The sequence below is a fragment of the Cyprinodon tularosa genome, unplaced genomic scaffold, assembly GCF_016077235.1.
Source record: "Cyprinodon tularosa strain WSP-4 unplaced genomic scaffold, ASM1607723v1 ctg239, whole genome shotgun sequence".
Taxonomy (NCBI): Eukaryota; Metazoa; Chordata; class Actinopteri; order Cyprinodontiformes; family Cyprinodontidae; genus Cyprinodon; species Cyprinodon tularosa.
The window spans coordinates 1,656,617-1,673,037 of record NW_024038892.1 but is presented as its reverse complement, the minus strand read 5'-3'; the positions used below and the strand labels follow the sequence as shown (position 1 = coordinate 1,673,037).

Below are 16,421 nucleotides of genomic sequence, written 5' to 3'. Positions count from 1 at the left end.
CAGAAAGAGGCGAGGGCTGGGGGTTGGGGGGGAGGCAGGAGGAGATCTTGTCATGGTGCCCAGTGGGTTCAGAGCTTGAGGTTGGAGCGCTGGAAAAACTGCCTTGTCTCTTTGATTAATGGAGGGGGAAACTCTGAGGCAGCGGAGCGGCAGAGAGGTAGGATTGTGCAATGTGAATACACAACACTGTAAAGTTTTCAATGAATCCAAAGCCCTGTTTAATTTAAATGCATAATCCATCTCATTTTTTTCATTTGGCAAAGGAATCCATAATTAGGAAATACGGTTAAAAAAGTCATTCGCTTCAGAAATGAACAAGGTAAACACTGCACATGATTACATTTTTATAAATGTGTTTATTAAGCCTGTTTAGCATGAAAACATTCATCAAAAATAATAGGGGACACTCACTGCATGTATAACAACCTTCACAAAGATAAAAATATAATTAAACTTAAACAATACTTTCCTCATTTCACATTTGAACACTTTACATAAACAAACAACTACAAGCCCACCACTTAATGATATTCAAACAACAATGTTGCAGTAAAAAAACAACACATAAAGAAACATTCATTAGGTGATCAAAATCTCCTTCATGCAAAAATATTAAAAATATGCACTATTTACTTTTTGCAGCTGCAGGGCTTTGCAAAAGTATAACACCATTGTACATTTTGTCAATGATACTTTTATGTGACAGACCAGACTAAAGAAAAGAAGTTTCACATAGAAGTAACAAGGAAAAAAATGCATAATATGCTAATGTTTTAGAAACATAAAGCTGAAAGATTTCAAATGCATTAGTATTTAAGCAACTCTGAGTTAATATTTACGCAGACTCACTTTTATCTGAAATGTTTGTTTATTCCCCCCATTCAAATGCAGCTCATGTTCAAGTGTCTACGATTTCCAGTTTTCTTTCTTGCAACAGTTCTCTGGGTGAATGTAAGGTCGGCCTGGTACTTATTAATACATGGCTTTGAGTTGTACAGTCTATTATTCTGGAGCATGCCGAGGGTGGTCATCCTCCACAGTATCAAGGCTTGTGACCTCAAGCACCATTTCTGCTGAAGTCACAAGATGCTTAACTTCATCTATCTCCCCATCTACTCTGACAGGCTTGCCAATGCATGATGCTGCCATTACCGTATTTTGTGGCTGGTGATTAAGGTGTTGTGTAAAACCTAAAGTATAATTTCTTCTGGATTTAGTTTAACAGCTCCTTTCTTATTATTATTCTTCCACAATGGGTAGATTTTTGGACCTTATAGTTATCATGTTGACAGAATTTCCCGACTCTAAATCTCCCAATTATTGATCTCCTTGCCAAATTTGTAAATGTAGACAAATGCCCATGTCTTGAAAGGTTTGTATATATGATATGTTTTTTTTTTTTTTTTTTTTTTTTCGAGATGATGTAATAAACAGTGCTAAAAGGGATTTTAAAACCTAGGGATATTGTTTAAATGTATGATATGTTTTTCCATACTCTTATTTCTGATCTCTCTGATGTTGTCTATGGTTTGTATGATGCCATTTGCTCACTGATGTTTTCTAAAAACCCTCACAGATTAACTAACACACAGACTCTACTTACTAATGATATGAATTTTAAAGACAAATGTAAATACATTCAAATTTTTTTGTTTGTTTGTTTAAAAATCTAAGTATCCTTTCCCTTTAAGCACACAATTCAACATTACTTTCTACTAGTATTTGACAGAAAATCTTGATCAATTAAATATCAATTCATGGTTAGTGAGAGATGTGAGAACAATTCCAGCCATACTGATACTTTTGCAATGTGCTGCACATTACCATTTATTACAATAAAGTCTCCTTCCACCACAAATTCGAAAAACCTTCAGCCTTCTTTTTCTTAGCCTATTAACACAGAGAATATTGCTGCAGATCTCCTTTAATTAAGATATGCTTATGTAGTTTAAATAAATTGTTTCATGAACGGATGTATTAAGTGGATTACCTTCCCAGGGATGCTGTTCATACATCCTCCGGTCTTTTATAAATAGGTGAAGGTCAATGCCTGAGATGGTAGCCTTTATAGACCCTCAGAGCCGGTTTAAAATGCTGACTTGCTGATGACCTTCTGTATCTGCGCATGAAATGGAGTGGGTATTCAAAACAGATGGAAGCATGTAGTTGAGACAGGATGGGTGGGCAGTGTCAAATAGAGAGAACATAGCGGGATCCATGGAGGTTACTTCCAATGAAGGGGAGAAGGGAGTTCTGATAGCTGTTGGGAGCCGCATTTGCTTGCTGCAAAGGGGATCCTGGGACGAACCCCTTGCTCTTCCATACTTATGCTCCTTCTTAAGCTTCATCCTGCGGTTCTGAAACCAGATCTTGACCTGGCGGTCGGTGAGCTGCAACCCAGCAGCCATCTCCTGCCTCCGGTGGCGTCGTAGGTAAGGATTGAAATGGAACTCCTTCTCTAGCTCCAGCAGCTGGCTGTTAGTGAAGGATGTCCTTTCTCTCCTAGGCCCTCTGCTTACAGGACCAGCTGCAACACCACCCTTGGCTGAACCTGGGAACAAGCACAGGAAAGCAGCAAATGGTTTTATAAGAAGTTCAATGCATGTAACATCACCATCTTGGGGCCTTCAGGTGCCAGCCAGACCCACCTCTATCCTCAGCTAATCAACCGGAGACCAAGAGGAGCCCTTAGTTCCTACTCAGTCATGCTCCAGACTTCTAAACAAGACTGGCTGTCTAGTGTGTCATGTGCTCAGGGAAAGTTCCCTGCCGAAGAGGCAGTCTGGGGAAAACATCTGACGCCACTACGGCTGCCTGACAGGCCACATTAATCAGAGCTCCACACGGAAGCAGAACTGTCAAATCCCCATCTCAGTCACTTAAAAGGTACCTCGGGAGCACTACTGAAAATAGCCGCCATTAGGGATTCAGTTTGACATGTATATGAACAATACCAGGGCCCTGTTGATAACAATATGACACCGAGAGGTTAATGGATGTTTAATAAGACCTATAGTAAGAGCATTAGAGAGAGGATGGGGCCATCTTTAACTTGGCTGACTATTTCCTTGTTAATTATCAAACTGTTTTATTCATTTAGTAAATATCTTCTTTTTTTTTTTGCTAATTTGTATAAAAACAACTCTTAAAACACACAAAAACTTCACCTAAGAAACAGGTCAAATTTATATCCAGTTATATAGCGTCTATATTAATCCAAATTCAAGTTTGATTTAGTTAAACATAACAGAACTTATTTTGAGGCATTTTGCAAGGCAAAGTGAGATCAAATCAATCCAGTTTAATCAAAGTCCACCTCAGTTATTATGTAATCCATTCAATTGCACTTAGCTTCAGATCACTGTAATCAATTACAACACTATCCAGTCATAAAGTCAGAAAAAATCCAATTATATACATGGAATCAAATCTGTTATTTAGAAAATAAAAAACTTTGTAATGGTTTTAAAAGCAATTAGAAATACCATTCACCTTTGCATCATCTTTTATCTTTGCATGGAAAGGTTTGTGCAAGCAGAATACAACAGGTTATGTGTTAATATGTTGAAAAACATCAAATATAATCATTTTAATTCACTACTAAGCATTTTTTACACAAAGAGCAAAATACCCAAAATGCACATAAAAAGGAATTAATTACATACTCGGCACAGAAGACCTAAGGGAAAGTTTTTTGTTTACACAGTACAAAATTTCACAAAGGGAAGATCTTGGGGCCGAACAATATACTAAATCACAAACATTGTGAAAATATCAATATGCAAAGTTCTTGTTGTTTATTATCAGGGGTGCTACTTTTTCAGTGAACAAATCTCAAGAGGAACTTGGAAATCTATCAGTATTTCTTAGGATTATTACTATATTTTAAATTACAATTGAAATGTTTCAGATCTGTTTTATAGATGTCTGGATCTTTGAATGAACCAAAAGAGTTTTCTTAAGGTTTAAAGAACCAATGCATTATAAGGTCGTTTTGTATAAATCAACTCTGAAAACGGATAAAGAATTTGCCTTGACTAAATTGACTGCAGTACAAGAACACTGGCAGTTATCCTAAGAAAGGCAGTAAAAGTTGATATCCAAGGTGTGTGTCTTTATTACTTGTTATTAATAGCAAAAGACTGTTTGGATGCAGTGTTGGATATGCTCATGTGTAATGTGCTATGCATTCACACTTATCCTTGCAATGGTATAATAATATATTTAGAGGAACGTGCATTGACCTATATCGACAACAGATAACTTTTTCTAGAACTATAGAAATAAATATGTGATGTCAGCATCAATTAATAAACAGGTCTAGAGGAAACTCAGGGAAGTGGCAGACACTGTTATAAAAAAAAGATAGGTCAATGATTAAATGGTGCTTAACTGTTATTTATAATGTTATAGCAGGAATTGAAAATAATATGCATATATGACTGTGTCAAAATTTCCTGATATTTGCAGCCTTAAAAAACTGAAAAAATAAACACTTACTTGACTGTTTTGAGCCAATTCCTCTTGAATTCATCCAGGGGAAAATGCCTCCTGAGTGGCAGATGGTGACACTACATCCTCTGCTTTTAGTGTCCAGCTTGCCCTTGGCATGGCAGTATACTGCAGGCTCTGGTGGGCGCTCAGAAAGTGCACATGGGTTCAATCTGAAACTGAAAGGATCATTAGAGGTCAGGTTCAGTTGATCAGGTCCTAAATCATGGCCTCCTTCTCCTCTTTCTCCGCTTGTCTCTTCACCCCATCCCACGCCAGGTTTTGGCACTTGTCCAGAGCTCATTTCAAAACTGTTGCCATGTAGCTGTGTAGGGAGGGCCACACACTGTTGGGGGTCCATGGACCCCAAGCTAATTAAAGTGGCTCAAATCAAACTCAGAAGTCCCTTAGTAGTAATAAAGCAGAGTTGTATCTGTCTAATATCACATCACAATTAACCTGAATGAATAAAGACACGCAAGATAGTGTCTTTGGAGCTGAAAGCCATGAAGAACGCTTTGAATAATATTTACCAGAGGGGGGTCCTTTGGTCACGTGTGCCACTCCTCCAATGACAGTGCTCTAGAGTTGGAAACTAATCCTGCTGGCAACTTGGGGTGGCCGAGAAGCTTTTGCGATTTTTCTTCAAACATTTTCAGCACGCAGTCCGGCTTTTCTATACCTAGGGATAAAAAAAAAAACGGGGAATAAAACAGTATCAGATAATTGGACAAAAAAGACATGAAGATGTAAGAAAGAGAAGAATGCGTCCAATCGGAGAAAGGGGAGACAAACAAAGATTTCACGTGTGCTGAGGAGCGTTTTTATTTCAAACCGAGCGTAATGGTTTGTTTTTATTATATATGCTCCAGGAAAAAACTGAGAGAGCCTGGTCTTGTTGCTGAGCTATGTGTGGTAGGTCTAAATAAAAATAAACAGCTCCACAAAATTAGTGCGATTATATAGCCTAGGCGAATATTTTTATTCCATACCTTACTGCTTTAATGCGCTTTTATAAATTAACATTTTCCACATTTTATTACTGCTCTGTTTTTCCCCTCAGACAAACACGGTGGCAAATATTTACCGACGTGTTGTAAAAATGCTGATGACAAAGGGTAGAGCTTTAGTCTTTAAAGTTGAAATTATTTCAGATTTTTCTTCAAATCTGGAAGAAAATGAAAACTTCCCTTTATGAATTGGCGGGCTTTTCTTTTTCATAACATATGCTTCTAACTGTCCGAGTGCAAGTGCAGCTTATTAGGATTCAATGGGAGTGGTCAAACAAAAGGCTTGTGACAGTCATTGCTGCACAAAGACAAAGGAGGCAATCATCAAAGGTTTTCCCTTTTCCTGGAGGATGACTCATTTGCATTATTCCGGCTTCACTATTCCGTTTCAGTTGTCGTGAAGCAGCTAACATTTTTAATTTTGTTATTTTACTTTTAATCATTTTTACTGCGCGGTTAAATGGCAAGAACAGTTTGAAGATATACATATATATAACGCGCGCCTGCTTGCAGCAACAAAGACCAACTGAAGGCAAATGTGTTTGAATAAAATATTGAATTAGCAACTCAATTTTAAGACGCAAAATTAAATATTTTGAGGCTGTAATCATCTATATTCAAAGCTGCAGAATTTGGAATTATAAAGTGGAAAGAAAACTCACTCATTTGATTTTTTTTTAACTTTAACAAAAAAATAAACATCTGCAAAATCTTGTGCATGATTAAAGTCGCTTGATCTACATTTCGCGCTAAATTTAAACCAGTAAACTCTAAAGGGCCTCTGCACCTTTTCAGGCCGTATCAATCTTAGTGGAAGCAAGCTTCAAATGTAGCCTAAGTTCCTGCTGGTGTTTCACTGCAACAAAGCTGTCTAGAAAGCCCTTTTTAGATGTCTCAGAGGTGATGGATTAGGCTCTAAGGACTGCAAAGCTGGGAAGGTGAGGAGCCTTCCAGCTTTTTTTTTTATTTTTTACGCGTCACCCCTGCTGCCACTATTAGTAGGGTTTACCTGCAACTTCAAAGTGCATGAAGCAATGAAGAATTAAATATTTTATTCTATTTCTCGGTTATTGTTGAAGCATAGAAAAATATCCACTGTTTGATCAACTTCATATGGACATTAATTTAATATAAGTATGGTTAGGTGACCATTCAATTTTTAAATAATGCTGTCTTCTTATACAATGGATCAATGGATGATGCAATTTACTTTATTTATAGATACATCAATAAATAAATGAATAAATAAACAAAAATACAATAATTCTGGTTAACGAAGTTATGCCAATGTAAAAAAAATGTGTGGTATGTTATTATTTTTATCAATATCACACATTTTTTTATTATCATTATTATCATTTAGGTAGGTTACGTGCGGAACTGGCTAAAATCAGGGGGAATGTAATTAAATTCATTGTGTTTTTCTTTCCCTCGTACCCTTGAACGCACACTCTCTGAATTTGGAGATAGAATCTATGATATACTAGCTCAGCAAGACATTAATTTAGCTCCTCCGCGCCTCCACCACAATTCTCCGTGAACTCTGTTTGAACCGCCTCAGCGGCTATAAATCATTTTTCTCTCACACACAAAAGCGCGCCGGTCGCTCTTGGGTGTCAACCCTTTTACAATTCCTCCTTACCTTCTGCTCCCTCGCCCGCTGACACAAACAAGCGAGAAAATTGTCGATAAACTTTTATTTTTCATACCAATAACGTTCTAAGAGAGAAAGGGAGAGACTCGTATCCTGCTGCGGCTGCGCACAAGCAGGAGGTAAATCTGGCCACTGCAGATTGTTTTTGTTTTGTTTTTTTTGCTTCTCAATAAAATATGCATCGATGTGATATTGTTTGCAATAAAGACAAATAAGCATAATTGTTTTTTTCCAGAGCTTTAGGAAAACACGGATCTGTTAATGCATGTCCAGGGGACAGAGCTGTGCAGATAAGAGGGGACTGAAAGAGAGCTGGGGAGAAGACGTTAATGGGCAGAGGATGCTGTCGGTTAAAACGGTGCATACAAATGGCGCTGTCTTGGCAGAGCAAGGAGAAGATTTATGGGCCCGGTGCCCTATGTTGCTGTAAACAATGCAGAGTGAAATGAAAGGACCAGAGCTTGCAAACTGCACTTCATAACTTGAGAGAAGACACGCATATCGCCTGTTTCTTACACTTTTTGCAAGAATTTACATTCGCAGGGTATTATTTTTTTGGTAGTCATATCTCGGCACCACAGTAAACGTGTGACTTTTTTCAAGGAAAGATGTTTGAGTTTTCATTTCACTGTATTTAACTTTGTAAAACGGATAACATTGTCAGAAATGCATGCACTTGCATTCGCAATTGATTTCAAACGCGTTTTGCAACTTTATCCTTTTGAGATTGTTGGGGATTGATTTGCATAATTTTAAAGCACTCAACAATAATTGAAGCCCTTAAATGAAAACTAGTATCAGGATGCATTACGTAAGCTGTTCTATCACATCTATTTTTGCTCACAGTTTAAAAAAAAAAAGCAATTTCAGGTTTTCATTTGCTAAATATATTTATGCAAATTAAAATGTATTAAACTGTTAATTTAGTAATCAATTTAAATGCTTATGCTCTTAACCACGTAACTATATAAAATGTTGCACCTGTACCTATGTGTGTTGCCACGTACATGATATGGTTCAGCGGTGGAGCAGCAGATGCAACTGGTGGCACAGCAGAGAAATCATTGTCATAAAACAAATTAAATCACTTAACCTGTACATAATCGAGAATCTATAGTCTCCTAGATCGCATATTCAGATCACTTGTGCTGATGAAAAGTGAATACCATAACCATAATTCAGTCTAGTGATTGTCTGGGCCCCCGGTGACACCTTCTATGCAGGAAATAGCTTTAATTTCTGGGGTCCTCAACGATGCAGCAACGAGGCTAATTAAATATTTCTCATTGAGGTGTTATGGTGACATAAAGTACCCTCGTAAGTTCACCCAGGCCATCATTCCCTATACAGTAGCCTATTTGATCTGAAGACTTCATTGGTAGTGGTGCCTTTACAGACTCTCCCTCTTCCTCCCTCCCTCTCTCTTCCTCTCTCTCTAGAGATAGATGATCTATGTATCTATGTATCTATGTATGTATGTATCTATGTATCTATGTATGTATGTATCTATCTATCTATGTATGTATGTATCTATCTATCTATCTATCTATCTATCTATCTATCTATCTATCTATCTATCTATCTATCTATCTATCTATCTATCTATCTATCTATCTATCTATCTATCTATCTATCTATCTATCTATCTATCTATCTATCTATCTATCTATCTATCTATCTATCTATCTATCTATCTATCTATCTATCTATCTATCTATCTATCTATCTATCTATCTATCTATCTATCTATCTATCTATCTATCTATCTATCTATCTATCTATTGTTTAGAAATTAAAGGCATACACAACGATCAATTATTGCTTGAAAAAAACGTGAATTTGTCTTTTACTTTACTCCTAACCTTTGGTCAACCATACCTTATCATAGTGTTTATGCTTTGCACCAACCTTAAGACTGAACTACTGCATAACGGGTGAGTTACAACAGATAGGCACACCTTTGTTTATTTATTCATTTATTATTTATTTGTATTTTATTTTTTCTATGGTTGTTGGTTTGAATAAAGTTGTGAATCAAGGGCGCCCTGAGCTGTCCGCTGTTTCGTCCACATAAAAATGTTTGCAAGTTTTGACTATTTATCATTTGACTATTTCTGATTAGTTTTTAAAATCGATTTTTATGTAATTCAATCCATCTCCACAGTTAGCAAAGTCACTAAAGGCACATGCGTGCCTACAGGCTGGTGCATTTGTTCCCCCGTGAGTAAACGCAGAGTTTTTCGGCGGATTTATGACACACCCACTGATGGTTAGTGTGAGGCAGCCTCTCTTCTGTCCCTGGAAAATAGCAGCGTGACCTCTGTTTCAACTCTCTGCCTTTATACAGCTGCTACGGGGCTGCAGTTAAACCACATACACAACAATGCGTCGAGCTTTCATCACAAACCTAAGTGGTTGAAGGGGCCACTCACCTGAGACGAGTGGACAAACACATGTGTAACTGGACAACTTGACATTAACTGCAAGTGATACAACACAGGTGAGCATCAGATCAGAGCTGGCCGTTTATGTTTAGCTCTTGTTTAAATATCTCGATGGCTCCTTGTGTAAAGTTTTTACACCTTCCGAGAGAAAGGGAGGGTGCGAGGAAAAAGAGAGGCCTCGCCAGAGGTCCTCCATAAATCACAGAGAGCCTGCAGCGGTGCAATGTGAGCTGAAAATCATATGTGATTCAACAGTCTCAAGTCAGAGAATAAACCGATTGGAGCTGAGTAACTGCTCAGGAATTTAAACAGTGAACTCCGAAGACACAAAAACGTATCACAATCTTACACGCTCATCGGGCTGGAAACAATCATGAATTTGCAAGATCACAACAAATTCAGACAGAGGAAATCCTAAACGTGAAATGTCCTAAGCTGTGTTTACACGATAATATTTCACTTCTTAGAATAAAGACAGAACATTTCCTTGATTAGATTTTTTTTATTTAATAGGACCCTTCAACATGACTAAGTTTAACGTTTCTAGGCCGTACTGATAACATGTTTGTGGAAATAGTCTTAATAAAAGGAAAAAAATACCAGTTTTTTATTTTGAAATTAACAAAAATAACGGTGTCTGTAAGTATTCTCACAATGTTCAGTAAGATGATGAATCTTTGACAGGATTATTAAAATTATGATCATAACAATTATATATTATGTGATTATTTGTTGAAGTATCTTTAAAATGTCACTGTTTTCATATTGAACAAATTCATCACCATCCCCGTTCTTGGTCCTTTTGAAAAACTAGTTTAAGACTTGCCTTAAGAATGCTTTCTATATTTCAAAAGAAGAGCTCAAACAAAAGCTGCATGATGTTTCCGATGTTCGGAATGTAATTTGAGCTCCACCTGTAACCTCCAAGACATGGTGGGGAGGAAGAAAGGTCAGATCCGTACTAACACAGAAACATGTAAGTTTGGCTTTCATTGACATCTGTTTACCTCTGTAATACATGCAGTCCAGCATATTTCCATCAATATTCACAAATGTCGAACACCATCTTTTCTTTTCTTTTTTTTTTATCTTCAAATGTACCTCAGAAGGAATGGCAAGTTATCAAAACTGTTAGAACTGATGAAAAAATATCCCAATATTAAGAATCGCTTGAATTTACAATTTCCTTACAAAACCAGGGAGGAATTAAGGATACTTTTGGGCATTTAATCCTCTTTATCCCTTTGTTGCATATATATATATATATATATATATATATATATATATATATATATATATATATATATATATATATATATATATATATATATATATATATATATATATATATATATCATTGTAACTTGTATAATGCAGTTGTTCTCTTTTACTTTAATATATTACTTGGGTTCTCATTGGAAAGTTTTCAAGGTGTTTTTGAGAATAAAAAAATAAAAAAAAGCAAAGAACTTGAATGTCCTTGTTCATAAACTAATCACAATGACCAACTGTCCTAGTACTGTCAAAAACGCCTATAATTGGCAGCTGAGTTTTGGACACAAGAGCCATCCAGGGAACAGAAGTCACATGATCACAGCAAATGAAACTATTTATAGCCGCACCTTTTTATGAGACCTCAGAGAACGCTAATCATCACCACAGCAGAAATATATATCCAAATTGTGCCATTTCAAGACATAATCTGAAGTGATATTTTTATATGCCTATGGATTATAGATTATTTTACATTATTTATGTGTAATAACTTGATCATTGAGAAGAGAAGGCGCAGGTTTAGTAATGCAGGCACTCTGGATGCAGAGAGGAGCACTGTCCGAGGGTTCAACGCTGTCTGGTATCACCGTCCATAACAAAGGGATCAACACATGCAGTGATTCCCCACCACAGGCCCCCTCTATACAGGCGCAACGCAGGAAAATCCACAAAGAAAGCCGAGGCCAAGAGAGGACCGAAGAGGTTGAACACAGAAGGTACACGCATAGAAAGTAAGTCAGGTCACAGGGTTGGAGAGGTCGGCCATCCAGACTGAAATGCGCCTAATGGAACAGAAAATGTGTCCTCGAGGTGAACTCGGCCTTCTCCCATCTCTCCCCCGCCCCCAAACTTCACTGAAGCACCTTTTCAAGCCCCGCGACACGGAGGCGACAGGGCCGAGAAAAGGGGCTGGAGGGATGCTGCGATTGCGGAGAGCACATTAATTTCTCCAATCTGTCCAACAACATAAAGGCCCCCGAATTCATTTTTCAGAGCCGTCTCACCACCATTCTACTGGCTTCCCCAATAGCCAAGTCTCAACGTTGTATTTTAGAACAAGTATATTTTTGCTTGTACTAAAATAAGTAGAATTTAAAGAATCCAGTCCCGCATTTGCACTTATACTTCCGAGTTAATCTGGCTGGTACATAACATTCGATGTTATCAAAACTGGCTATCACCACAGCTGTTTTCCAGGACATTATACAAAGCTCTGTGGTGCAAGATTGATGATGGAAAATACCTCTTCTCTTTGTGTTGTTGTGCCTCCCACTACGCAAGGCATTTTATAGGACCTATTCATGCCACAGTTTCAATAATCTATCAAATGCACGCGCTTCTTTGGATTTGAGTCATGCTTAAACTTCATTTGTCTTAAAAACATGAACAACAAAAAATAACAAAAAGCAAAAAAAAAAAAAAAAATGCAATGAGAAAAAATAAAAGAAGGATCACGTCTACAAAATATTACGTTTAATGAAACGTAGAAAGTTCCGGAGTGTGTATATATATTATTTTTATTTATCTATTTCATATTTATTTGGATGTATTTTACTTATGCACATACAGGCACATGTAGGTGCAGAAGTAAATGACCATTAACACTCCTCCCCGTACCACAGGCCAGTGTCGGTCAATCAAAGGCCAGCATCTTCGCTGTGATTTATTTCACACCACACCATGCACTGCACTGAATCTGCAATCAGTTTTTTCTTTCTTTTTTTTTTTTTAGTTTAAATTGTATTTATTTCACATGTGAAAACCCAGTCACATGGCGCAGATGAACAGCATAGAAAAAGCAGGGCGACTGTGTGCGTTACAAAATAGCTATGTTACAAGCATCTATCAGCTCTAACACATTAAAAATGTAAGCTCTAAATTAAAAGCATGCATTTTGGCCTTGAAGTCAAATTGGGCTTCATTTTGTAGCACTCGCAGAGAGCAGTGCACAAGTGGACTGGAGGGGGCCCTTAGTAGCTTGTCTGCAGCGCTAATTGAATGCCCTTCAGACTGATGAGGTTGCACCACATGTAAGGAGCACACAGCTTATTTTTCCATATTTTTTTGGAAAGAGAAAATTCTATTACAAGTGAGGCTGTACACAATACACAAGCATTCAGTTTGCAAACATACACACAGACACGCGCACCCTCCATATCTTTACACGCTGTTAATTGAAGGCTGAGGGAAAAGTCAGAAAAAGTGAGTCTGTTTATCATTCAGACATTTGTACAGTTTTTGAATACCCTTCCATCTTATCTCGCCTAAAATGAACTTCGATCATACGTTTTTAAAACTAGTAGACACTCGCTTTTTATTGACCAAAATGATTAGCACAAGAACACTAAACTCCGTTTATTGCATTTCACAATAATCTGCTTTGTAACGGTCTAAACACAACATCAACACCACAAATAATAATGATAATAATAAAACAACAACTCAAAATTCAGATCAAAATCCTGTTTCTGAAATACACGAGGTAAATTCACACATTGTTGATATCCTAAACATACATGTTCAGAACCAATGCCGTGTTCAAGCATTTTTTTATATATCAAAATAATAATTATTATTATAGTGATATCCTTCCAGTGTCGTTTGAAATAAATAGATTGTGCATTTTACCTTGGGCAGCTGGACAAAAAAATTGCCCACAATATCGTTTTGATAAAATGTTTGTTTTTGGTTTTTTTGTTTTGTTTTTTTTCTATTTTCACTCCTTCATTTTAATAAAAAAAACATCATAATAAACGAACTTCAAATAAATTAAACCCTGTTTCACGTAAAAAATAAACCATCGGTATTCGCAGTAATCCATGCTATATAACATGCATTTTTATATAACTTTGGACTTAAAGGAAACCGCACAAGATAGCTACGAAAACAAAATATATCCTTGTTCTATAAATAACCAGTTCTCCGTGTAACCCAGGTGTCTGGTTCGTGGTTTTTATAACCTGGTAATATCCTCGCCATGCTGTGATCCGGTGAGTTCGTCAGGGGCCCCAGTGTTGGTGGCCGAGACAGTGGTGACTCCACCGGCCGCAGAGCCTGTGTTGGACCCGGAGGAGGAAGAAGAGGAGGAGGATCTCACTTTGGTGTTCGGCAGCCTGTGATCCTTTTTCCATTTCATCCTGCGGTTCTGAAACCAGATTTTAATCTGTCGCTCAGAGAGCACCAGGGTGTGCGCGATCTCTATGCGTCTCCGCCGGGTTAGATACCGGTTATAGTGGAATTCCTTCTCCAATTCCAAGACCTGCTGCCGGGTGTACGCTGTCCTAGACCGCTTTGGCTCCGTCCCATTGTAACCAGAGTTCACTGGGAGGAAAAAAGGGGGAGATGTGGAGAGAAAGGGTAGAAGGAGAAGGGAGAAAAGGAGGGGGTAAACAAAGTGAGATATGGCTCAAAAGATTTATTGGACACGAATGTTTAGCTGTTTGAGGAAATTTAAATGGGAAGTTAAGAACTTCTCCGCATAATGAGAGGACACTCACATCCAACCATGATCTAAATTATTAATGCAAGATCACAAAGCTCAGATTTTTTTTCTTCCCCTTCTCTTCTCTTATTCATTTCTCCCCCCTCTCCCTCTATCTCGCAATACATAACAGCAGAAGCCACATGGTGATACGGCTGCCCTGAGTATACCTCGGCTATAAAATTTATGGTGGGTGTAATTACCAATGCCGAGTCGTAAATCCGCCTCAATTGTGCCATTTCAAAGGCTTCCCTGCTATCGGAGCAGGGGCTGGCAACGAGATGGGAGTCAGAGGGGCTTGATAAAGGGAGGGAAGAAGGGGAGAGAGGAGCATGAGCAGAGCAGAGGGGAACATAAACACCACAAGTTGCCTACCAGTGCTGACGTGAATTTTCTTCATCCAGGGGTACACCACGGGCTGTTTGGAGGAGACTGTGCTGTTGGGATGCTCCGGGGTGGCTTGGTTGCAGGCGGAAGCTGCGGCCGGTGGGGTGGCGGGGGACATGGACAACTGTGGGGTCTCACATGACGCAGGCTGGCCCTTTCCCGTCAGCAGGTGCGCAGAATGGGGTATTCCGTGTCCCCGCGGCGTGTCGGGCTCGGGGATGCTTGCACAGTTATACTGGCGCTCTTGGTAGCTCGCCCGCGGAGGAGGGTATAACTCCTGGTGGTGATGCTGGTAGCCAGTGTCCCTTGCGCGGCTGTAATATTCTGGACTGTGCTCGGGGATGTAGTTGTTTTGCGAATATTCCTCGCATGGAGGAAATTTCGGATCAATGTAGTTAGACTCCATCAAATACGAGCTCATGATCATTAATTTCTGGAGTGGAAAATAATTTTTCTAGCTTTGTCGTTTTTCTGCTCCATAAAGCCCTCCTACTTGCGAGCAGCCCTGTAAAGTTACTTTAACCACGTGACCCAATGGCCCAATAGCAGAGGAAGAGGTAGTTCCCGGATAAGGAACCAGAGGTATTTAGCATACCTACAGACGCCATTGTAGGCACAAAGCGCGCTCTCTCTCCTCCTTTCTGCCTATGTCTCTCTATCCCTCCTTTTTTTGCTCTTCTTCCCCCTTCCTCCCTCTCTCCGGTTTTGTTACCAAGGCAATTGATCTTGGGGACAAAACTAGTAGCTGCTGACCAAGTAAAAAGATAAAACTGGCAAATTCTGTGGCTCCCAATTATTCAAAGGGACAATGGTTGGCCCAGGATAAAGCAAAACAAAAGAGTACTGATAATTTTCTTAGCTTGCAGACCTTGCATAAAGGTTATCTGCAAATTATTGAAGGTGCTTTCTTTATCAGTGTCAATTCAGCTGGGACACAGACTAAAGGCCATTAAAGCCACAAGCTGAACCTTTTTGAAAAATGAAAACATCCTCTTGATATTCATTTTGTCACTAAAGGTATATGAACAAGGTATATTAGTCAGCTTTTTGCTGTTTGTTTTTAAACCATTATTTAATCATGAGGGAATCTAACCTGCTTTAAAAGCAAACACGTGCAAATAACCAGCATTCGCCACAAAAGCAACCATACTGAAATATTATGGAGGTTAAATCTTTTTAGGTTATTTTAGTATATCATTACAAAATAGTATCTGCACTTATTTTTATAATAACTTAGTATATAGCTTGCTTACAAAACCTAAGCAAGTAATGCTACAACATAAAGGCATTTACAGCATATAATTCATGATGATTACAGTCAGCATACTAACATCCACATCTTAAGGCAATCAAGATTATTAAATAAATGTTTTCATAAAGAATATGAAATGCTGGTAGGTAAATAAAGCAGAGTTTCAATAAGATGGAAGCTTGCTGGTATGAGAGGTTTTCAACATGATTATTTAAGCATCAAACAAACAAATATAAAAGGAAAATAGAAGAAAACATGTGTTTAATCAAATAAGACAGTAAAAATGTAATGGAAAACTTAGTAGAGATAACCTGTGTCTATTTAGTACTTGTGCAAGTATTGTCCAAGTATTTAATCTATTAAGGACTTCTTAGGACCTCACAAAAGTTTACAATATAGCATTCAATTGGAAAATATAGAATACTTC

At 38.1% G+C, this 16,421-nt stretch overlaps 2 protein-coding genes across 2 annotated transcripts; both read right to left on the bottom strand.

Moving 5' to 3' along the window:
• Nucleotides 1–336: 336 nt before the first annotated feature.
• LOC119784991 (homeobox protein Hox-A7-like) lies at nucleotides 337–4,852 on the bottom strand. Its single transcript, XM_038287336.1, has 2 exons — nucleotides 4,501–4,852; nucleotides 337–2,551 (listed from the first exon to the last, which is right to left on the bottom strand). Exons 1-2 carry the CDS (start codon nucleotides 4,850–4,852, stop codon nucleotides 2,076–2,078), a joined length of 828 nt encoding a protein of 275 aa, XP_038143264.1. The 3' UTR covers nucleotides 337–2,075.
• Nucleotides 4,530–16,418, bottom strand: hoxc4a (homeobox C4a). The gene is made up of 4 exons (XM_038287375.1): nucleotides 14,731–16,418; nucleotides 13,835–14,195; nucleotides 5,025–5,173; nucleotides 4,530–4,670 (listed from the first exon to the last, which is right to left on the bottom strand). Exons 1-3 carry the CDS (start codon nucleotides 15,167–15,169, stop codon nucleotides 5,137–5,139), a joined length of 837 nt encoding a protein of 278 aa, XP_038143303.1. The 5' UTR covers nucleotides 15,170–16,418; the 3' UTR covers nucleotides 4,530–4,670; nucleotides 5,025–5,136.
• Nucleotides 16,419–16,421: the final 3 nt, after the last annotated feature.

What these genes read in the sequence shown, in the direction of transcription:
- hoxc4a (XM_038287375.1), bottom strand. Translation starts at nt 15,169, where the DNA reads ATGATCATGAGCTCGTATTTGATGGAGTCTAACTACATTGATCCGAAA. An exon ending in GAAAATTCACGTCAGCACTG is followed by an intron (nt 14,196 to 14,730) that starts GTAGGCAACTTG and finishes TTTTCCTCCCAG; the next exon opens with TGAACTCTGGTTACAATGGG. An exon ending in CATGGCGAGGATATTACCAG is followed by an intron (nt 5,174 to 13,834) that starts GTTATAAAAACC and finishes TTTTATCCCTAG; the next exon opens with GTATAGAAAAGCCGGACTGC.
- LOC119784991 (XM_038287336.1), bottom strand. Translation starts at nt 4,852, where the DNA reads ATGGACCCCCAACAGTGTGTGGCCCTCCCTACACAGCTACATGGCAAC. An exon ending in AATTGGCTCAAAACAGTCAA is followed by an intron (nt 2,552 to 4,500) that starts GTAAGTGTTTAT and finishes GCTTGTTCCCAG; the next exon opens with GTTCAGCCAAGGGTGGTGTT.